The 22,923-nt window shown below is 40.0% G+C and overlaps 1 protein-coding gene across 1 annotated transcript; it reads right to left on the bottom strand.

Annotated features, from left to right (window-relative positions):
• Positions 1-242: 242 nt before the first annotated feature.
• Positions 243-22,923, bottom strand: Cnr1 (cannabinoid receptor 1). Its single transcript, XM_042679508.1, has 2 exons — positions 22,393-22,923; positions 243-1,839 (listed from the first exon to the last, which is right to left on the bottom strand). Exon 2 carries the CDS (start codon positions 1,775-1,777, stop codon positions 362-364), a length of 1,416 nt encoding a protein of 471 aa, XP_042535442.1. The 5' UTR covers positions 1,778-1,839; positions 22,393-22,923; the 3' UTR covers positions 243-361.

Below are 22,923 nucleotides of genomic sequence, written 5' to 3'. Positions count from 1 at the left end.
ACAAGCTTTCGTTACTGTTAAACCCCTGGAGTACAGAGTTGGAGAACCTAAACTATTGAAAGGTCAGTAGACTGACCAATGAGCATGGTGACTGTCACTTTTTCACTGAGCATGGTAAACTTAAAAAATATAACCGATGAGACAACACACTCTTCTAGATTTTGAGCTGAGACAGAGAGAGAGAGAGAGAGAGGGGGGGGGGAGAGAGAGAGAGAGAGAGAGAGAGAGAGAGAGAGAGAGAGAGAGAGAGAGAGAGAGAGAGAGAAGTAGAGAGAAATAGAGACTAGAGAGGGGGTGACAAGGGAAAGAGGGAAAGAGAGACAGAAATTTCTTTTCCAGTGCTGCCAGCGAGGCCTTGGGCTCACAGAGCCTCGGCAGAGGTGTCTGTGGACACAGACATGGTCACCTTGGCGATCTTGACCGTGCTTTTGATGCAGCTTTCCGCAGCCCTGTGGACGTTGGCCGTGTTGTTGGCATGCTTGTGCAGGCAGTCCGAGTCCCCCATGCTGTTGTCCAGGGGCTGTGCGGTGCCTTCACAGGAGGGGAACATGCTCCGGAAGGCGTGTCTCAGGTCCTTGCTTCTCAGAGCGTAGATGATAGGATTCACGGTGGAGTTCAGCAGGCAGAGCATGCTGCAGAAGGCAAATACCGTCTTAATGAGCTTGTTCATCTTCCCGAAGACGTCGTACACCATGATCGCAAGCAGAGGGCCCCAGCAGATGATCAAAACTACCAGGATCAGGACGAGGGTCTTGGCCAGCCTAATGTCCATGCGGGCCTGGTCCGGCCGGGTCACCTGTACCTTGCCATCCTCTGATGTGTGGATTATAATGCTCTTCTGGGTTCCACGCTGAATCATGCGGACTGCGTGGCTGTGAGCCTTCCAGAGGATGTACATGTACGCATACACGATGAACAGCAGCAGTACACTGGTGACCCCAATCCAGAACATCAGGTAGGTTTCGTCAATGAGCGGGAAAATGTCTGAGCACACAGATTTCAGCTTCTTACAGTTCCAGCCCAGGAGAGGCAGCACGGCAATCACAATAGCGATGGTCCACATCAGGCAGAAAGCCACCACAGCCTTGGGCCTGGTGACAATCCTTTTATAGGCCAGTGGCCTGTGAATGGAGATGTACCTGTCGATGGCGGTGAGGAACAGGCTGCCTACAGAGGCGGTGAAGGAGGCCGTGACCCCACCCAGTTTGAACAGAAACACGTTGGGGCTGTCTTTGCGGTGGAACACGTGGAAGTCAACGAAGCTGTAGACAAATATGACACTCCCCAGCAGGTCTGCCACGGCCAGGCTGCCGATGAAGTGGTAGGAAGGCCTGCAGCGGAGGCTGCGGGAGTGGAGGATGACACACAGCACGAGCAGGTTCTCCAGAACAGTGAAGGTGCCCAGTGTGAGGGACAGTACAGCGATGGCCAGCTGCTGACTGGGGTTGAGGATCATGAAGCACTCCATGTCCATGAAGTTCTCCCCACACTGGATGTTCTCGTCATTCTCCTTGTAGGACGACAGGGACTTGTTGAAGAATTCTGTAAGGTTGGCTGGGTCTGAGACCAACTGGGGACTGTCTCCTGCAGTCATCTTTTCTTGGAAGGGACTGCCCCTGAAGGAGGTCAGGGGGAATTTCTGCGGGAAGTACCCTAATTTGGATGCCATGTCGCCTTTGATGTCTTCGTACTGGATGTCATTCGAGCCCACGTACAGGAGGTCTGTGGTGATGGTGCGGAAGGTGGTGTCTGCAAGGCCATCTAGGATCGACTTCATAACCTCAGTCTTTGATTAGGCCAGACTCAACAGGACTGAGAAAGAGACCGCAGGAGGGAAGCCTACCGGGAGGGAAAACAGAGAAGCTGAATGGTGAGCAAACCAGGACAACAGTAAGCAGAAGCACTGTGGCCATCACACGCATGTGCTATCAGGCAGTTTCTTTTCTGTTTCTGAGCATGGTTCAAGCCTTTGTGTACTCAGTCAACACAATGAGAGCCCCTCCCTTACTACCAGGCAATGGAAAAGCCTACACTAGACCCATCACTCTTGTTACTTATGCTCTCTGGATTGAAGTCACTGTGTGAGTCCTGAATAGACACACAGGGTCATATAGGCCAAATCACACGCAATGTCTCTTGGGTGAGATGTGCATTTCCGAGCAAGAGTTTGCCTCTCAGCCTCTACTATCACCCACCCAGCATCCTGTGCTGATGTGGCTGCAGAGAGCACATAATCCCTACTCCAGAAGACACCTTGTTAGACAGGTAAGACAAAATGTATGGGACACGGGACAGTGTAGAGAAGAAAGACAAGAACTAAGGACAGTGAAAACAGGGGTTATATCGTGGGGGAGGGACATATAAAGCAACAGAGAAATCATCTTATAAATATGTTAGAAACAATCGCAAGAAAGAAAAAACATTTGAGTCCTTATTTTGGGGTTCATTTTGCCTAACATCAACTCATCTGATCATTTCTGCTTGTCTCAGACATATACTAGTTATTGCAAATAAGGGAAACCATGGGACCTATGTTTCTTTGGGCCTGGCTTACTTCTCTTAATATAATTTTTCCAATCTTTTCATTTCCTAACAAATGGAGCAATGTCATTCTTTCTGATGGAGGCATAGAATTCCATTGTGTATATATACATTTTCTTGACCCATTCATCCCTGTTTTCACTGTATTTGATGTTGGTATAATTCGCAGAGGGGAAGGGAAAAAACAAATTGTTTAAGTAGGGATACAGGTGGACCCATTGCAACAATGAGATGTACAAGACGTTATGTCGAAAAACGAACTTTACAACTTTGGCAGGGGAGGAGGAGAGGGAGGGTGGGGGGGAGGCAGGGGAGATGGGAAAGGATGGGAAGGGGAAACAAAGGAGGAGGCTACAATGCTTGATAAGAAATGTACTCATCTTGCCCATGTAATTGTAACCTCTCTGTACAGTATTTTCACAATAAAAAAATTAAAACAAAAGAAATGTACTCATTACCTTGCCCATGTAATTGTAATCCCCCTGTACGGTATTTTCACAATTAAAAAAATATTACAAGAAAAAAAAAAACTAAGGACAAGTGGAAACTATGGAGAGATTTGCTCCTGTTCCTCATCCACAGACCCTCTGTGGCTGAGCTGAACTTCTAAAAAGTCAAGGCCAACCAAGAAAAAAAATCATCAGAAAATGCCAAACTGGCACTAAGGATTAGGGAAGGCCAAGGTCTTTGGTATCAGGGAAGATGGTAATGGAGGGTGCTTCAGACAGCATCTGCCTCAAGTGCTGTGATGACAAGCATGTCAAGGCCTGGCACCCAGGCTCTCAATGATGGCACTGAACACAAGGATGATATTAGGAAGAGGGGACCAAATTTTAAGAGCCATATAAATGCTTAACAGGTGGCTATTTATTTCTTTAGTTTACAAGAAATCTAAGTTCAGAGTGATAGCTCTCACGACTAAAGTAAACTCCAATATTTTACTAGTTGTCATTTGTTGTTTTTATATATAATACTATTTGGGGATAGAAGGGAGAACCACTCTCGTGGGATATATTTGAGGTCTTCTACTGTTTGAATCAACAATTCATTTATTCCTGTGTGACCCTTTCAATAAATTATGGACTACACACTGTCCACCAGGTACTTTATCAGACACTAGTGTCTGAGCTGCATGATAGAAGAACTCATTGCTCACAGGAAGTACGCCACCTAGTATGTGTATGAGTTCCACCTGGGAAGGGCAAAGTTGCTGTGCAGTAACCAGTCTAAGGGTTGAAGGAGGCTTTCTTAGGGGAATTATGTTTATGTAAATATAGTTAGGACTTATGTGGTAGACACAGGACACAGAGTGAAAGAAAAGATTTTCAAATGCACACGTTGTGTCTTTTAAAAGAGTGAGAGAAAGAGAGAAAGAGAGGAAGAAAGAAAGAAAGAAAGAAGGAAAGAAGGAAAGGAAGGAGGGAAGGAAGGAGGGAAGGACAGAAAGAAAGAAAGAAAGAAAGAAAGAAAGAAAGAAAGAAAGAAAGAAAGAAAGAAAGGAAGGAAGGAAGGAAGGAAGGAAGGAAGGAAGGAAGGAAGGAAGGAAGAAGGAAAGAAAGAAAGAAAGAAAGAAAGGAAGGAAGGAAGGAAGGGAGAAGGAAAGAAAGAAAGAAAGAAAGAAAGAAGGGAAGGAAGGAAGGAAGGAAGAAGGAAAGGAAGGAAGGAAGGAAGGAGGGAAGGAAGGAGGGAAGGACAGAAAGAAAGAAAGAAAGGAAGGAAGAAGGAAAGGAAGGAAGGAAGGAAGGAGGGAAGGAAGGAGGGAAGGACAGAAAGAAAGAAAGAAAGGAAGGAAGGAAGGAAGGAAGGAAGAAGGAGGAAGGAAGGAAGGAAGGAAGGAAGGAAGGAAGGAAGGAAGGAAGGAAGGAAGGAAGGAAGGAGGAAGGAAGGAAGGAAGGAAGGAGGAAAAGCAATTTGGAATGGTGGCCCACCTTGTACATTTTTCCACCTCCATGTCCAGGCCATCATGATTGCTTAACAGAATTGGGTTACTGACCTTCCAACCCGTGTTCCTGCCTTTCTCTGGGCCTCACTCTTCTAATCACTGCTACATTCCCGCTGGTGTGATCTCTGTAAAATGGATGGCTGATTATGTGACCCCCTTTATCCATGTCAAGTGTGTACCCTAAAGATCAAACCGCTTCCTCTTCCAGAGCAGGCTTTTTCAGATTCTGTCTATCAGCCTGATGGAGCCCCTTTCAGATTCTGATACTCACTCTCTTGCCCCAATCCTCTCCACATTCTGTTCTCCCTAAACACAAAGCTTTCCTCTTCCCACCTTCTGCACCCAAGGGCAAAATCCCATAAAGCTGCTCTGTGGTATATTTGTTTGTGTCTCTAGCCCTTACTTCCACGCTTAGGTCTCAGCACATGGATTCTACCTCCATAAACACATCAAATTATTGGGCACAAGATACAACAAATAAATGCTAATAAGAATAAGCAAACACCAAAAGGATTACTTTTCAGTTTGGTGCCTTTGTTCCCACAACCTCAATACTCTTTTTTTTTTTTCCCCTCTCCCTCTGTTGGTCAACTCCTCCCATAAGGTTATCACTTCTTTCCCTACTTCCTGCTTTCCAGGTTCAGATGACCTATATCCTCTTTGGGGCTCTCAGAATAACAAAACAGAGTTCTGGGGCTGGGAAGGTGGCTCAGTGGTACAGTGATTGCCTTGCATGCATGAGCCTCTGGGTTTGATTCCTCAGCACCACATAAGCAGAAAAAGCTGGAAGTGGAGCTGTGGCTCAAGTGGTAGAGTGCTAGCCTTGAACTGAAGAGCTGAGGGACAGCGCCCAGGCCCAGAGTTCAGGCCCAATGACCAAAAACAAAATAAAACAAAACAAACAAAAACAAAAAAAAAACAAAAAAAAACCCCCAGAGTTCTGTCATGGCATTTACTAAAAGTTTCAATATTTCTCATTTTGCATTTCATATCACAAAGAAGAGCATAGGCTCATTGAAGGTCTTATTGGGGACCTTATCTACCTGAGTTTTTAACTGTGGATAATGTCTGGATATAAGAAGGGCTGTACATAAGTTGATTGGCTAAATGTATGTGTGTATACATATGTCTATATATAGGTATACATACATATGTGTATCTATATGTCTATATGTGCATACATATGCATAGGTGTGTATGTATATATACATATAAATATGCATATAGGTATACGTATATTTCAAACAGAATAAAAAAGTTCTATTCAAGGTGGATTCATCATAATAAGAAATAAATAAGTATGCCATTTGAATCAAGATTTCTATCCTAAAGAACGGCTAAATCTTTTTGTGCTAGGAAAATGCCCTATTGAGGTGAGGTTCTTTCTTAGCATTCCAAATGAATCTGTCTACATAATGATCACCTAGTCTACATATACAAGAATGACCTATATGACACAGGCAACTGTGGCTAGAGAGACAAATGAGAAGAGCAGAACCACCACACCTCATAGTGAACTGCACTCCTGGGACAGGTGGGCCAAAATACCTCCTCACACCTCCTTGGTTTTGAAGGCCTTCTTCCTGATCCAGTGACAACAAGGAGTTACTGCCAAAAGAGAGCCTGAATCCTCAGTTAGTATTTTGTCATCACTCAGGAAATAGAACTTGCCTTCTTAGTTTGGGTTTGCTTTGCACAATGTCTCTACACTGGCATAGAACAAGGCTCATGATAGCCATTAACTGCTTGAGAAGAGGCAGGAATTCCAGGGCACAAACCACACAGAATCATGAAATGCCACCGCAGCCCAATTGGGACAATGGTTCAGGGACAAAGGCCACTTGCTGAGGATGTAGAAATGAAGGATATGAAAGAAAAAGCTCAATAGCCAAGCTGGGTACCAGTGCTTGCTGATTCTGTTACTAAAAAACTCTCTTCAGATGGTTTCAACCAAGTTTCAAGTGTGTTTGGAGCGCTTATTTATCCATCTGTCCTATTCTTGTTCACATTCTTATTCCTTCAAGAACACACCCTTTGCATCTCACTAACAGGCTATATCTCAGAAGTCAACTCTTAGTCTTTGTAAACTTGGCTCGTAGTCTCTGACTACACCACACACCTTTGGCCTTGCTCCTTCCTTTGGCCCCTCTCTCTATCTAAACACTCATTTCCAAGCCTTCTTCCTATGATACTTCTCTTTCTAAGCCTGTGCCATTGCTACTTCAATGCCAGAGACCTTGCCAATCAGCCTGTGCCAGGCATAACTAGTTGTGCTGGTTTACCCTTCTGCCAAGGACTCATACTATTATTTATTCAGGAGTCTGAATATTTACTTCCACAACTAGAATGCAGTTTCCAAACAGAGAATGATATCTCCCCCACCCCCTGCCACTCCATTTAGGTAGTTTGTCAGCCTGAGAGCAGGAGAGACATCTGGAATCCCCCAGAAATGTTCAACCTGAACCCAGTAAGAAGACAGCTCAATCATATTAGCTAGTACACTCAAACAGTTATTGAATCATACTTATTTGCCTTTTCTTAAAATTAGAGGAGAGAAAGACAACTCAGTAGACAACTGGCTTGAAAACCATATTTGAAAGCTCATATTTCAAGTAGTTACTGGTAATTTTCCACAGCCTCTCGTCCATGTCATTGTCTCTCAAATTATGAACTCCTATCACGCATGCCAGTTACAGGCTAATTTTGAAAATTATATTTGCAGTATTCAACATTATCTTGCAGTCTTCAAAAGTCAAAAGGACGCTGGAAGCTGTCTCAGCAAGGAGGCTGTCCCCTGGATGGTCTTCCCACTGCTCTGCCCTCCAAGGACTGCTGAGCAGTTTGTAAAATAAACACCACAGCAATTAAGTGAGAGGAATGTCCAGGCCTTCTAAAGGTTGGACCTCGAGAACAAAAGCCAAGAGAAAAATCCTAGCGACAGAGAAGGCTGAGAAATGAGCATGGAGATTCAAAGCCAGCCTGGACAGAGAAGTCCATGAGACTCATATTTCCAATGCATCACCAAAAAGCTGAACGTGGAGCTGTGGCTCAAGTGGTCGAGAGCCAGCCTTGAGCAAAAAAAAAAAAAGCCAGGCAAGGGTACATGGCCCTGAATTCAAACTCTAGTACTGGAAACTAACTAACTAACTAACTAACTAAATAAATAAATGCCATGGGAGGGGAAGCTGCTTAGCTGGGCCCACATCCTTGTTCAGAGCAAGGATGGAAACAAGGGGGGTGAAAATAAAAAACACAAGAAAAAAGAAGGATATAGACATTGAAAAGTCAATCTCTTACTCTCATTTATGTTTAGCGCCTCACTTGCTTTGTACGTACGGTTCTGCACCTTGCTTGTCCACCTGAAAGTGCACACCAAAGTCAGTGCCACGTCATGCACAAAACCCTCCCTCTTCATCTGACAGGGTTCCGAAGGATCTGTTAGAGGAAGGTGACCAGCCACCTACTGATGGGAGGGTTAAATGTTTGCCATCGGTTATTACAAATAATGCTGCAATGAATTACCTCTGCCTACTTTATTCTTCACGTTGCTTTCAGTATTGTGATCAGCCTTTCTTGTCAGCTAAGCTCTTACCTTGGACTTACTGTGACACCTCCTCCTTCTGGGCCTCTACAATCAGGAGTACCTCTTAAGACTTGCGGCTCTCTCCCAGTTAAGCACATGTAGAGCTTATTAGGGACAGGTAGCACTCTGAGCCTTTCACACCTATCAATTGCTTATTCTTATAATGGTCCTATGAGGGAGTTGCTGTTATTATGCTCATTTTCCAATGAAAGGCACAGAGAGGGTAATTTGCCATTAGCACATCTAATAGGTGGTAAAACTGGGGATGGAGCCCTACCTATTTCAAGTGCCTAATGAAGCGAGTGGCTACCACACTGGATAGTGCAGGTCTAGCTTTCCTGCTCTTTCTTAACCTTTAAGATATACTCCTTGCGTATACTAAGACAAGGGTGTGACCATATCCTTTTGTTTCCCTACAGTTTCAGGCAGCCAGAGCACTAGTCAAAGGACAGAACACTGAATCAGGAGTTAGCAGACCAAGACTAGGGTCAGCCCATACTCAGCCAGGAAGTTAATCTAAGTATCAGTTTCATTTGCAAAAGAGACAAAGATGACGGTGATGATGATGATGATGATGATGATGATGATGATGATGAGACCTAAATCACAGAACTGTTCTGAAAATTAAATGAAAATAAATACACATAGAGAACTTGGTACTGTATCTGGCACAAAACTCCTCAATAAATATTTTTGTCATCATAACCTAGCATTAGGGCTCTTTTCCATATTCTCCATACTAATTATATTTCAAGAATATAACATATATGCTAATAATGATAGCCTATGCAATTATTATATCTCAAGAAAATGCAGTACCTTAATTTGATCATTGGCTGCTGATTCAATTTCATTTTTGTCTTAGCACTAAAAGCATGAAGCACCTACAGGATACATAGATGGTAACAGAGGAGCATCTTTTGTTGAATGTCTAGTGCAGTCCAGTACTTGAGAAATTAACAAACATCAATCATTCAACTGACATGGTAACCTGTCAGGCGCTTATTGGTCATACTCACTTCACAGATAAAATGGAGGCCATTAGTAAGGAAATGATCCAGAAGCTGGGGATTTGTACATGAATGGATGCAATATACCAGAATCTCTGCTTTTAAACTTCATGCACTGTTTTAAGGATTAACAGTAACTATATCAAAGCCATTTTCATCTTATTTTCAAATCTTCTAGGCTCTTAAAAACAGAAACTAAGGCATTTTGTCAATAGCAACAAACACTAATTTCTACTACGTCTGGATAAATCTGTATAGTGGCAGGTCCCCAAGAATTAATATCATTGTCAGTTTTTGGGAGACTGATGAAGCTTCTTCAAAGGAAGACAAAAGATCACCATTTCACTATTTCACTAATGTAAAACTGTACTCTTGTTTGTTCTATAGGAAGATTACCACAAATGCAAAACCAATTTCCCACTTTAATGCAACCAACCCTTTTCCTTAAAACAAACCAGCTTGTTAAAATCTAAGCCAAGGGCTGGGAAGGTGGCTGGTGGCTCAGTGGCAGTGTGCTTGCTTTGCATTCACCACATAAGCAGAAAAAGCCAGAAGTGGAGTTATGGCTCAAGTGGTAGAGTGCTAGCCTTGAGCTGAAGAGTCGTGGGACAGCGCCCAGGCCCAGAGTCCAAGCCCCACGACTGATCAAAAAAAAAAAAAATCTAAGCCACAACATGGTGTAAGGTTAGGAGATGTAATTTCTGTCCAACACAAGTCAACTTTAATTAAAGAATACAGTTTAAAACAACCTGGCTTTATATAGTTGGAGGATCTTAGCAATGTCAAAAGAGTACTGTGCTTGAGTTATTTGAGCAGTTAATAGCACTATGGCAAGAGAACTGTTTTCTGCATTTTAGCAATTCTTGCTTTTATTTCTACATTTGGATTATTGCAGTAATTTCCACCTTATTATTTTTTGCATGGAGAGTGGTTTCTTTTTTGAGAGTTCATTAGTAATCTAGCTTCAGCTTTGGGGGATGTTGGTACGATTAATTTTGTTTTTGTTTGCTAATGGGAAAATATAATTGGAAATTTCTAGCAAGATTCATAGGTGCACCTATTAAAGAAGCAGTTGATTTTTTATTACAGTTACAGTAATGAATGGAATGACATCTAAGGATATCGTCTTAGAATTTTGCTTTTAAATTAATAACCAACATATAACCAACTTAAGGTGTAAGCCATGCTTTTATAGTAAGAATAAAGTATTTTAATGCATTGAGTCTATTATTGTAAGGAAAATAATTTCTTAAAATAGTATCATCTGCTATTTTTGTCCACCTGGCTTATGAAAATTGCCTCTTTCTTCCTCCTTCAGGAAAAAAACACATAAGATCAATAAGCAGGCTATGGTATCATCAAAGGAATTCTATGAGTATGGTAACAGCATAGATTTGTATGTTCTTTTTTAGTTTTCCAGAGTCCAAATCCTTATTGACACAACCATTAAGAATATAAAATACCCATGTTGAAGGCAGCTGTAGTGGCACATGTCTATCATCCCAGCAACTGGGAGCCTGAGGCGGGAGGATTGTGAGTTCGAGGCCAGTCTGAGCTTCATAGCAATACCCTGTCTCATAAACAAACAAAAGCAAACAAATTGCATCCTTGTTTCTGATTAGCTTGATCACAGAGTGCATCATGAACACAAGGCTTTAAACAGAGCAATTCCTGTATCAGTATAATTTAACAGCAGTTATTAGAATTTCCATTGCCCTAGTGAAGATCTATTTTATTTTGGAAGGATATTTCAATAATTTAGTTAGCTGTCCCTGCTGCACATGGAGTCAAAATCCTTGTAGTCTGGCCTGTGTAGCTCTTTAGGGACATAAATAGTAGGCTGACAAGCAACAGAATGTAAAGTACTAGAAACCAGAAAATGCTATAGAAGTATCCAAAGGACCGATGCTCCTGATAAAGTTGTAGATTATATCAGCAAGCCACAATTGAATAATATTCTACATTTAAAAATGCTTTAAAGCAGCACTGCCAAGCCCAGAGTACACGAACTAATGGGGGCCCAAGATATGACCTGCAGTAATTCTAGGTCTTTGCTTTACTCTGCAGTTTTTCCTACTTTGTTGATCTGTATTCTGTTTGTCTGACTTCAAGAAAGAGCCTTACTATGAAGGGCTCAAATAGAATGACAGTTCAGTGAATGCATTTCCTGCTCTTCATACATTTCTGGGAACAAGTCTGGTCCCTACTAATTTAATAAACCTCAATACTTCGTTAATGTATTTCTGTATAGTTAGTAAGGAAAATCTTAGTTGATGCTTGTAACTACATTATGTCTGTCATGTCTGCAACAGACATGGCAGATCTCATGGGCAAACAGCATAATAGACAAACAATGCTTCCATATCAGCTAGAATGGCTGTAAGTCTTCTAAATCTTGGTTTGAAATTATTAAAATAGTTTGGTCATCCCCCATCATTTTTGAACCAAAGTAAAATAAAGGACTTACTTAATTATCCTAATAATTCAGGCAAAAATACGTAATCTTTCTTTCTTGCATTAATGTCAGCTCCTTTCCCTACATATGAAAGAAAATTCCATTATCTTGGTAATGCTTGGCTGACTTTAAAAGCTTCAGCTCTACTTATATTTGCTAACAAAAAAACTCCAGAAGTTATTAAATGTACCATTTTCTCTGGTCTGTTATTTACTAACAATAGAAGGGACCGCTGGATTTTTTTCTTAAAAAATGTGTCAATTAGTATGAACTAAGGACAATAAGCATTTATGAGGCTGTTTTGTTTTCCAAATTCAATATGAAATAGCCTTATTATTTAACATTTAAAAGCCTATTAAATTTTAATTTTAGGGCTCAAAATATTTCAGGCTTCAAAATTACATAGGCTTAAGCACTATTTTGTGATGGTGTTAACAAGCAGGGTGTCACAAAGGTGAATTAATAATGTAAGTGATATGATTTGTTGACTAAAAATTTCCATCTACCATATAATTTTGTTTCACTATTTAGCTGTTGTCTCCTACCAAGTGATTTTGGCCTTTTCCTTGAGAGATACCTTTTCTACCATCTGGGGGGAAAGGTAGCAGTAGAAGCAGCCTTCAGAGAATATGCCAAGTTTATGATTCAATAAAAGTTATGGTCAAATATTTCATAAGATTAGCTTGCACATGAGTCTTGGTCATTAAAGGTAGAAACCAAAGTGAGCATTAATGGCCTGTAATGCCAGCACTGAACAGACTGAGGTAAGAAAATCAAGGGTTCAAGGCCAGTCTGAACTACATAGCAATACCCTCAAACAGCAGAAAGCAACACATTGCTCTGGTTCATAAAACATGTAGAGCTCAGTAACAAGACATTGTTTCTTTGCAGTTCCTTATGAAGTTCTCCACAGCAATGGTTAAATGTATATTACATGATGTCCAATTGTGCACCATAGCTTCATTGTTTCTTCCCCCCCCCCCCTGCCCCCCGCATCTATTGACAAAGGGGTATTTTCCTTTGGAATCAATAAACCTACAAATTAGGTCTGACTAAAAGCAGAGTCTATTTCTCCAGCTTCAAATCTGAAATTTGGTTGAACAAATACATATTAAAGAAATGCTCAATACTTGAAAACATACATCTAAGAAATATCTGAACATTTAATTGTGTTCTAGGCATCAGGATAAATGTATGCTTTATTTCCTTTATTATGGTTTTTATATTTCTTTCCATAGTTATATGAGGTAGAGTTTATGAGAATCCTTTTCCACATGAGAGAAGAACTGAGGCTGAGAGAGGTAAAAATGTTCTGCCTCAGATCTCCAATGAGTAACAGAACTGCTGCTTCCGTCCAGTTTGTATTAACTCAGAACCCCTGCTCTTTGCCCTGAGATCCATTAAATAAAATACCCTTTCTCACTGCTAGGAAGAGGGAAAGTTGGCTCAAGGAAAAGGGGAATCATAAATACTACATGATAATTTTGTGCACTGAACAAATAAAATCTGAAAGGATTGTCCATATGACTTACAGAACATCTGTGCCCCTCATCTACAGGGACAAAGTATAGCAGTCAGTTGTAAGCTGTAAGGCCTAATCAAATTAGCACCTTGTTTGCAGTCATTGTTGGCAAATTAATAAAATCAAAGTCAGCTTCATCACTAACTGTTTTGGTGGTACTAGAGTTTGAACTCATGGCCTTGTGGGAGACTCCCAGACTTTTCAGCCTAGACCAGTGTTAGACCTTAATCCTCCATTTCTTAGCTTCCTGTGTAGCTAGGATTACAGGTATGAGCCGCTAGCCCATGACACTACTTTTTTTGAATTAGGGAAGATGGGTTGGTTCCTGTTCATTATGTTTTTTTTTTCCTTTGCTTTCATTAGAAAATTACAAAGACTATGCACAGTAATGACACCTTTCTATAATACCCGTGAAAAGTGAAGAGAGCACCTTCAATGTCTGACACCTTTATATCACCTTTTCATGTCAGAATATGAATAAGATGCCATGGTTGCTAGTAAACAAAGGTTGAAAACCTGCATTAGCTACATGGAACATCCCTGGAATCACTCAAGTTTCCATTCTGGGCATAGTATTTTGCTTAGGCCCAGAGGAAATTCCCAAGGCCAATTCCTAAATTCTGGGCTGGAATCAAAGTAGAAAGATTTGTAAATCTCAGTCAGGGTCCAACAGATGAGTGATTCTTATTTTCCTCGTGTCTAACAGGTATGTATTCTGCTAACACTAAGCATTAACCATTATATTCAAATATGTGTTGGGTAAAAGGAGCAAGAGGAAGGATTCTTCATCCTATCTCATGCTATCCAATAAAGACCACCCATCTGCCAACCTCCTCATAGATTAAAGAATAGGATTTGAAAACATGTAATAGGGATATTTTAATCATCACAGAGTATGGGCCATGCCTTGAGAACTTCTCCCAGGAGATGCAATGGGCAATGCTTGCAGTTTTGTAGTTGCTTCTCTTGGTCTCTCTTGTGTCTAAACCCTCCAGACCACAAACATTCTCAGAGCTGGGACAGGTCTTTCATGGCTTTGCAGGTCCTCTGCTTGGCAAAGAATAGGTATTGCTTGCTAAAAGAATGTTACTGAGCATCAGCAACTTGTTGTATAGAATAACTTTTAAGTATGCTTATTTTCTTGGCATAAATCCAGGTGATCATGAAGGCACTGAAGCTGTCTGAGTATCAAAAAATATCCATCTGATAAAATGCCCAAATGACAAAATAACACAAAATCTATCAGTTATGATTTACTCAAAGACCTTTTTCTCTCAGTAGCAAATGCAAGTTACATTGATGGGGGTAGGAAATTAACATTTTATGGGCAAAGACTAAGTTGTCACAATTTGTTCTGATCTTATCTACTGGTGAGTACTATGAACTGGGTAAGTATATGAACTATAAAATTAACTAGATAGCAATAATACATATGACCATCTCTATGAAATGCACAACCTTGAATGAAGCCTAAATATACACCGATGACAGACCTCTAAAGACAACATGCAAAATTTTTGTTATAATGAAACTTTTCCTCACCTAAGTACATGTTATACATTGATCTTTCTCAAATAGGTGTCTCCATTTACAAATATGTTTTCAAAACACTTTATCAAAAAAGTTATCTAAAAATTCAACCACTAGATGGAGTGGATTTCATAAAGCCCTCAGGAATCAATTTGTTATTCCAATCACTGGACATAGTTCTTGCTGTGGTTGAGCAACTTCTCCTCCTGCTACAACAATTTATGAATTTTACAACTGAACTAATTAAATATAAATAAGAAAATATGTCATGGAGGTTTAAAATGGGTCATTACTACTGCCTACAAAAACTAAATTTCTAATTAGTTTTCTGAGGCAAAGGAGCATTGAGAAAATTTAATATATTGACAAAATTAATTGTGAATATTTAGAATTCTGCCTCAAGAAAGTAATATAAATGAGTAAAGAAAACTAGTTCTACCAAAAACAAATATGTTTATGTCAAGAAAGCCTGAAAGCAAGACAGAAAGTCTCAGGAACTAGAAATCAATTTTATGAAATATTTGGCTTTCCAATTTGCAAATATAAAAATCATCAACACAGGAAAAAGAATGGAAAATTATGTTATATTGTTATGGGGACTAACTCAAAATACATCATATGAGAAATTGAATATTAGTTCAAATATTCATACCAATTGAGGACATAGTGGCTTTCTAAATAATTCAGTCTCCTTTCTCTCATTCTCTCAGTGGAATAATTTTCAATACATTTTTATCATTTTTCAATCTAGTATTTTCCTCAAACATTCTTTGCAAAACTAGGCCCTTATGCAGTACCTATTTTAAATATTTAGGAATTTTTCAGTACACACTAACAATGTAAGACACAAACAGAAAAATATACTGTGAAAGTGCGAAGAATTACATACACACAGGAATGTAAGTACCAGGCTCTGGTAGCAATGCAAACTGTACTTTGAAAATGTAGTTTTGATTTAGAAACATGCAAATTAGATGCATGAAGTAGTTCTGTTGTGCGCATCTAAGGTCAGATTCATCCTATGGTTCATATAACACAATTATGAAGAATCCAAACAGACCTGGAGCTAAAAACATTAGGAAAAAGTATCTTGAAGAAAAAGAAGTAGGAAATAAAATGCATGGGAATGAGCTGGAAAGTGTAGAGCACAGTTCGAAAAATAATCTCACGAGTCACCTGGTGGTATGTCAGTGTATGTGGGGTAGGTCTACAGGCCAGTCAGTGGCTCTTACAGGGGATTCAAGCAACCTAGCTCCCAGGCTCTAGCTCAGATGTATGAAATCATTAATACTGAAGCTGGGAAACATCTGAGTGAATAAGGCCTCCAGGAGATTCTGTCACATTCTGAAATTTAAGAACCATTGTTAAAGGTTACAGAGACCGGCCTGGGAAGGTGACTCAGTGGTAGATTGCTTGCCTTGCACACATGAGGCCCTGGGTTTGATTCCTTAGCACCACAAAAACAGAAAAAGCTGGAAGTGGCACTGTGACTCAGGTGGTAGAGTGCTAGCCTTGAGCTGAAGAGCTCTGGGACAGCGCCCAGGCCCAGAGTTCAAGCTCCATGACTGACACACACACACACACAAAAACAGAACCAACAAAATGGAGAGGTGAAGGATTAGCTTTTAAGAAGAACTGAGTTTCAATTGGAAGAAGTAAGATTCCATGAGATTTTGGTTCACTCAAATGATTGCTAAGTGAGCCCGCTCTTGGCAAAGGATTCTCCCACAGGAGGACCTTTCAAATCAGGACATTCTTGTTTGACTGGAGTCAATAACACTCATCCAGCCTGAAAATAATCATGAAGAGTGAGGATCTCTAAAGGTTTTTTGTTCTACAACTCAAGACTTCTGTAGACTCCCCTCCCCACCACATACACACCCAGAAAACTTAGTTATGTATTTTGTCCAGCTAAGGAAAGTGATTTCAACATATTTTTATGTACTGACATGATACATTGATAAGAAACCTGCACCATTTTCTCTTACTTCCATTTACAAAGTTTATGTAAAGTTTTGTAAGACTGCTAAGACATTTCTTCCCACAACTCTGGAAAGAATCCCCTGAGCCTAACATAACAGAAAAAAGGCAAAAGTAATGACTCTGGACAAGCTGTTCTTTCCCCATTTCAAAGAAAACAGATCACAAATTACTGATAGATTACCATAGAGGACTAAAACCCACACAAATATTTCCCCTTTTTTGGTTAATAAGAACGAAGTTAGATGTCATTTCCAAAAGTAGTTGGGTATCTTCCGAAGTCAAATTCCCACATATGCAGACATGAAGAATTCTTTGGATAATCTTTTTTTTTTTTTTTTTGCTTAATTATGTGTGACATTCTCTAGTTTTCCTTTTGCTCTCTCTATATACACTTACTTATTACTAATACAAAAACTAGAGAAAGTATGTGTAAGTTTTGGTCAGCAATCCACTGAAATGAATCCAAAACTTTGTCCATGTAACCAGCCATCATGTGGATAAACCAACATACTCAGGTCACAGTCACTTTAAATCAAATCTTTCTGTAAAGGAATAAATTTAGTTTCAAATTTCAGCTAAATTAAAAACAAATATGAATGACAAAGCCATGTCACCTAAATGTTTAGTGATCAATGAGATTGAGTTTGAGAATGGATTTTTATTACACTATATTACCAATTTGGATACAGCACCCCTTAAAACTCAACTCAATTTGTAAAATGCATATTCATTACAATTTTCTTCTCTGAAAGTGAGATGTAAAAGAATGCAAAAATGTTGAAAAAAGCCCCCTCCTATTTAAATGCAAGTCTTGAGAAACTTGATTTCCTAATTATATCATATTTTTAATTACATTTAAATATACTATGGACATACGCAGCTTGTGAAAGCATTTGTCAGTATATTAAACTACCACAACAGATTGCTTGGCACATCTTTGAAAAATGCCTCTGCTTTTCTTTAAAAAAAGCAATAGCATAGGATTTGCTAGTAGGAAAAAATGATATTACATTATCAAATTTCGGAAACAATATTTATCTTCTGAAGTTAAAAAAAATCAAGCCAACAATATCAAATCTATTCACTGAATTAAAACTCTAACCAACTAAGAATCCAAATATATGGGGGAAATGGGACATTAATTAATAAAATACTGTGCTGCTAGGAAAAAAGTACTTGACATTTGGGAAGGAATTTAAATCTCTTCTTACATTAAAAAAATGCAACATCACCTTTAGGAAATTAATTAAAAATACAGAATATGATGCAGTAGCACAGTAGTTTTTATTTTTAATGAAAGTTGCTAAAAATCAATGATTTCCATCTATCCAGTGTCAATTCACTTATTTGAAAAAAACCAAACAAAAACAAAACAAAGAAATCAAAACTCTGAAAGCTTTCCTAAAATACAGGTGTGGAAACTTCTCTAGTGAGGGCCAAAATAGAACTCATAGTACCCCCCTCCCCACCAGAACAAGTGCTTTTGCAAGGTCCATTTCTTCAGGGTTGAGAGGTAAACAATTTGTTTCCAAACCCCATACACACACTCAATTATGCACCTCAAGAAATCAGTGGTCACTACCCTGTTTAATTAACCTGTTCAAATGCATCTTTTAAATTAGAAGCTATCCCAACATTATTGATTAGCAATCTATATGACAAATACTTTCAACATAAAACTATCAATGAAAACTAGCTTAAGAATATGCTTGTACATGCAACTAACTGCCCATTACAAGATAATGTACTTTATTTGACCATGAAGCACCTGTTCACAGTGAAGAAATATGACCCAGGAAAGCTTTTAGTAGATATTTTATATCAATAACTAGAAGTAGCCACACTGATTATGTAATGGCTTTGACCTGTTGTGACTGATAGATCATAAATATTCCTACTGTCCATGTGGTTAAGCTTAGTTCATCTAACTTCAAACAATTCAAATAGTAGCCAGAGAGGAGATGGAACGTATGAAAAATAACCCTCCTTTTCTCCCTCTCACAAATTTCTGATAGTGAACTTCCTTGTAATAGCAGTAAAATGGATTATATATAAGATAAATGTAACTCTCGTATTATGCATCTTATGATCTGATAATAACATCCTATGTTTTCTTCCAAATGGTACAGTCCTAATTTCCTAAGCAAATAATTAGCAAGATTAGTAAAAGCTGTCTTAAAGCAATCAGTGTTTCGATAAAATTATCATCAAATGTGGTGATACTCATCCTGGCATATTTGCAAGATCTTTAGAACACATAGGACTGGAACAGATTCCCACTATCCTGGAAAACAAGAACAGCCTTGTTTTGATTCAAGGTGAATGCTTCCTTTGCCTCGAGTCTTCGGTGTCCATCTGCACAGTTGCTTTGAACTTGGACATTTCTCCAACTTCATAGTGTTCAATAAAAATCAGAATGATATGTGTTTAAAGATATTAAAAGGCAATCATGTCTAAATTTGTATTTTGGTCATGATCTACATCATTGAACAAGTTTGCTCAGGCATGTTTCTAAAAGTGTATTTATGCATTCATTTGTCTAAAATTATGTAGCATATGATTTGAAGTACAGACAGTCTGGATGATAAAAGTTTCTTTTACTCCAGAAAATATTATGGAGTAATCTGAGTTGATCTGTTACACAGAATTTAATCTAATTTAAGGATATACAGATAAATAAACTGAATGTTCATCAAGGCACTCAATAGCAATTCAATGGCAAAATGTTGAATGTCAATCTGCTCCCACCCCGCAAACAGTACCCATGCAGTTATAACACAAAGTTAACATGTTTATGAGCATAAGATTAAGAAAGAACTAGAGATTCAGAGTGGAACTAGAATATTAGCTAAAAATTGGTCAATACAAAACACATCCATTAATTTTTATTTCCTCCTATTCTTTGGTACCTACCAATCTTTAATCAGTAAGAGAAAAACCAGTGGAGCTGGCTATTTGTACAAATATAGATGTGCAATATGTAAACTGGATCCTCATATAATTTTTCAAACAATGTTGGGTTCAGGTTCACAGTCAAAAGCAGAATTATAAATTATTTAAACTCATAGGCTTATTTCACTCTATTTTGTCAGTTCAATTAGAAAATGATGAATACCAAAATAGAAGAGACAGACTTACACTGGGGAAGACATGGCATCCTTTTTCTCAGGGAATTCAAACTCTCATCTGTGTTCTTTATGCAAGTGAGCTAACATAATTACCCCAAGAAGAACAGGCAGTAACCTAAAGGACAGTCCCATCTTACTAACAAAGTTCAAGAAGCTATAACCAAATCTCATCTTACTAATTATGTGTTGTTAGGTATTTGAAAATTCAATTTGCTACTCTTTTTTTTTCTTGAAGCATTCCTGGATAGCCAGTTGTGGGAAATAATCCCTTTATTGGGCCAACTGTTTTCTGCGACAAAACATTTGGTAAGTGTGCTGGACTCTACGCTGCAGTTACAAGTTCTATCTCATAATAGTTTATTCTTACATAGTATTCCAATCCTAATTCCAAAGGCCAACCAACACACAAGATAACCAAGAAGTCTGTCTACATTTCCCGCAAAGAAGGATGTCATATGATTGTTTTGAGAGAGTTCCTCCGGCTTTGCCTTAGTAATTAATAAGTGACACTGCATACTAAACACTCATCAACACAATCAATGGGGTTGCTGCCTTTCTGAGAGCATAGGTAAACCTACTCAAAAGAGTTTTCTTTAGGAAGGCTGCAATATGCCACACATACAGTGGTTCCTTTGGAGAATTTCATTCCTGGCAGTTTCTTGGTGGTAACATTTAACAATTTCACTATTTTAACATTTTGAAATGCCAAAAAGAACACACTGATCCTGCAGCAAGGCTTATTAGAGAAACGCAATCTCACAGGCATACAGAGAGGAACAGAGTCCACAGGGAGAAGGGGAACAGAAAAAGATAGAAAACACTGAATAACAAACAAAGCCAGGCACGACTCCTGATGTGAGATCTAATTTTTCACCAGAATTAAAAACTTTACACACCAGATTAAATCATATCACTTATGACTTAATTAAAGTTCTAGTCACAACATTCATTTATATACACATATACTGATGCTATTAAAATTCAGAGGTATGAATCTCTGATTTGCCTTCCTAACAATGAGTATGCAAGCATAGTAATTTTATTTTGAAAGGTCAGAATTAAGCATTTCCACCCTGTGGCATTATTTTACCTTCATGCAGACTTAAGAACACAATGAGACTTCTACCCCTCAGATACTAGATACATACCTCAGCCAAGGGAGCTCCAAGCTTGGAGTGGGAGACATCTTTGAAACAAAAAGAGTCCATTTACAGTAAGTTCTCCTGATAGCCTAAAATGCATTAGTTTATATAAACCTTAGCACCATCAAACCTCTTGTCCAACTATGGTATTTGCTGGTGTCCTGCAAATAACTGCTTGCAGTATGTACTGTTTAACATTCTGGAGGTTCATGCATTCTGTTCATGTATGAAGCTAATCAGAAAATTATTTCTCTCATTTAAGAAAGTAGTCAGGGCCTTTTCCTTTGATAAAACTGATTTTAAACTGAATTAGAGAGCAGAGGGAAGGAAGGAGTACCGGGAAGGGGTGGGGGGAGGAAGATGGGGGGGGGGCAGAGGAAAAATCAATCAGTACATCTTTTCCTTGCAAACTGTGGAGAGGGTAGGATTAGAAAAGCAACACTTTAAATCAGATAAAGTCCTATGGAAACCTTAAAGGTTGGTTGCTCTGAGCTTCTCAATATTCTGCAAAAGAGATTGATGTCATTTGCGACCCCACTGATACCCAATGCCCACTGAGTTTCCTCCTAGAAATTGCATTTCCTCTATTGTTCAAAAGATAGTCACTTGGTAATAAAAATGAGAAGTTATTGGACCCATAGAGATATCTTTCAAACACCTTTAAAGCCAGTAAATCTGTTCTAATCTCTTATTGGATTAAATGCCCAAGAAGGCTTAACATGTGGAGAAATAAACAAAGGCAAGAATAGCTCTTATTTGGAAAACAATTTTAAGATGAGATACAAACTGATTAATAGGTCACTAATTTTTTTCTTCGTGTATTCCTTCAACTTAAAACCTTTGAGAGATTAAATGACCTGTTAAAATCAGAAGCCTGCGTGCATGCTTTTAAACTTTCAAATGACCAAAGGGCAGCCTTTCCTGTCTATCACGTAATTATTTACATCTGAGAGGGGATCCATTTGTGATCCGTGAGCCTCAACAAGAAATACCTTTAAAAAAAAAACACAACGTCAACTTTATTCATCTAATGGCTAGCTCTGAGTCAAATGCTTCTATCAGCATGCAAACATAAGCATTAAGTACTATGCACATTTGTTTTTCCTCCGAGGGCTTCTGTAGCTACCCTTTTCTATATCCCAAGTTTATTTTTTGACATCCATTTCTTTACGTGACATTTAACGTTTTACTTTAGTTTCTAGGCTTGATGCAGATTAATGTATTTCCCTGGGAAGACTTAGTGGCTGACATCAGGCAACAACTCCAGCGCCTGCTTTTCAAGCATGCACAATTACACATTTTTCTACAAACAGACATCAGCATACAGAGAGCCAGGTGCACACACATTCAATAAATAGTAAATGGTAGAAACCTCCAGAAGCAGCAGAGACAACAGTTAACAGGCTAGGGCTATCCAGCTAAGTAAACAGCCACGCACGATTCGCTCTCCTGGAACAAGAACTCCAATGAAGGACACTTGGGGATCACGCTGGTCAGTACCCGATGGGGCGGGAGGTGGTAAAAGTATTTCCAAAGGCAACTCTGTCGGGTCTTACCCTTCGCATCCCCCGGTCCTCTGGGTAGAAGCTCCCCGGGCACCTCTAGCCCCCGCACAGGGGCTCCTCCTCCGCTAGAACGAAATGTCCCCCCTGACTCTAGGGAGAGATCTGCTGGGAGCCAAGACGCCCGGCTAGGGCCAGAGGACGGCACCGGCGCCACGGGAGCCCCGAAGAGACCGAGGCGGCGAAGTGGTGGAGGAGGAAGGGGCGGCCGGGGGTTAGCGGGCGGGGAGGGCGGGGAGGGCGGGGCGGCGGCGCCGGCGCCCGGGGTAGGGTGGAGCAGGGTGCGCCTCCGGGCGGTCGGTCAGTAAGTCAGTCGGTCCGCGCGCTGACGTCCCCGGCCCCCAGCACGCGACAGCGACGGGGGACTGGCGCCCCCTCGGCTGTGACAGCCCGCGAACCTCGCCCCTGGCCGGGGCTGTGCGCTGAGTCCTCGCGATCGCCCCGCCTGGCCCGGCGCGGGGCCGCCCGTCGTCTCCACCAGCCCGAGCGCGCGACGCCTCGCCCAGCCGGTGCGGTCCCTGCCTC

Source organism: Dipodomys spectabilis, unplaced genomic scaffold (genome assembly GCF_019054845.1).
Source record: "Dipodomys spectabilis isolate Male_0828 unplaced genomic scaffold, ASM1905484v1 ptg000053l, whole genome shotgun sequence".
Classification (NCBI taxonomy): domain Eukaryota; kingdom Metazoa; phylum Chordata; class Mammalia; order Rodentia; family Heteromyidae; genus Dipodomys; species Dipodomys spectabilis.
The sequence above is the reverse complement of the archived record's forward strand: the minus strand, read 5'-3'. Positions and strand labels throughout refer to the sequence as shown.

What these genes read in the sequence shown, in the direction of transcription:
- Cnr1 (XM_042679508.1), bottom strand. Translation starts at nt 1,777, where the DNA reads ATGAAGTCGATCCTAGATGGCCTTGCAGACACCACCTTCCGCACCATC.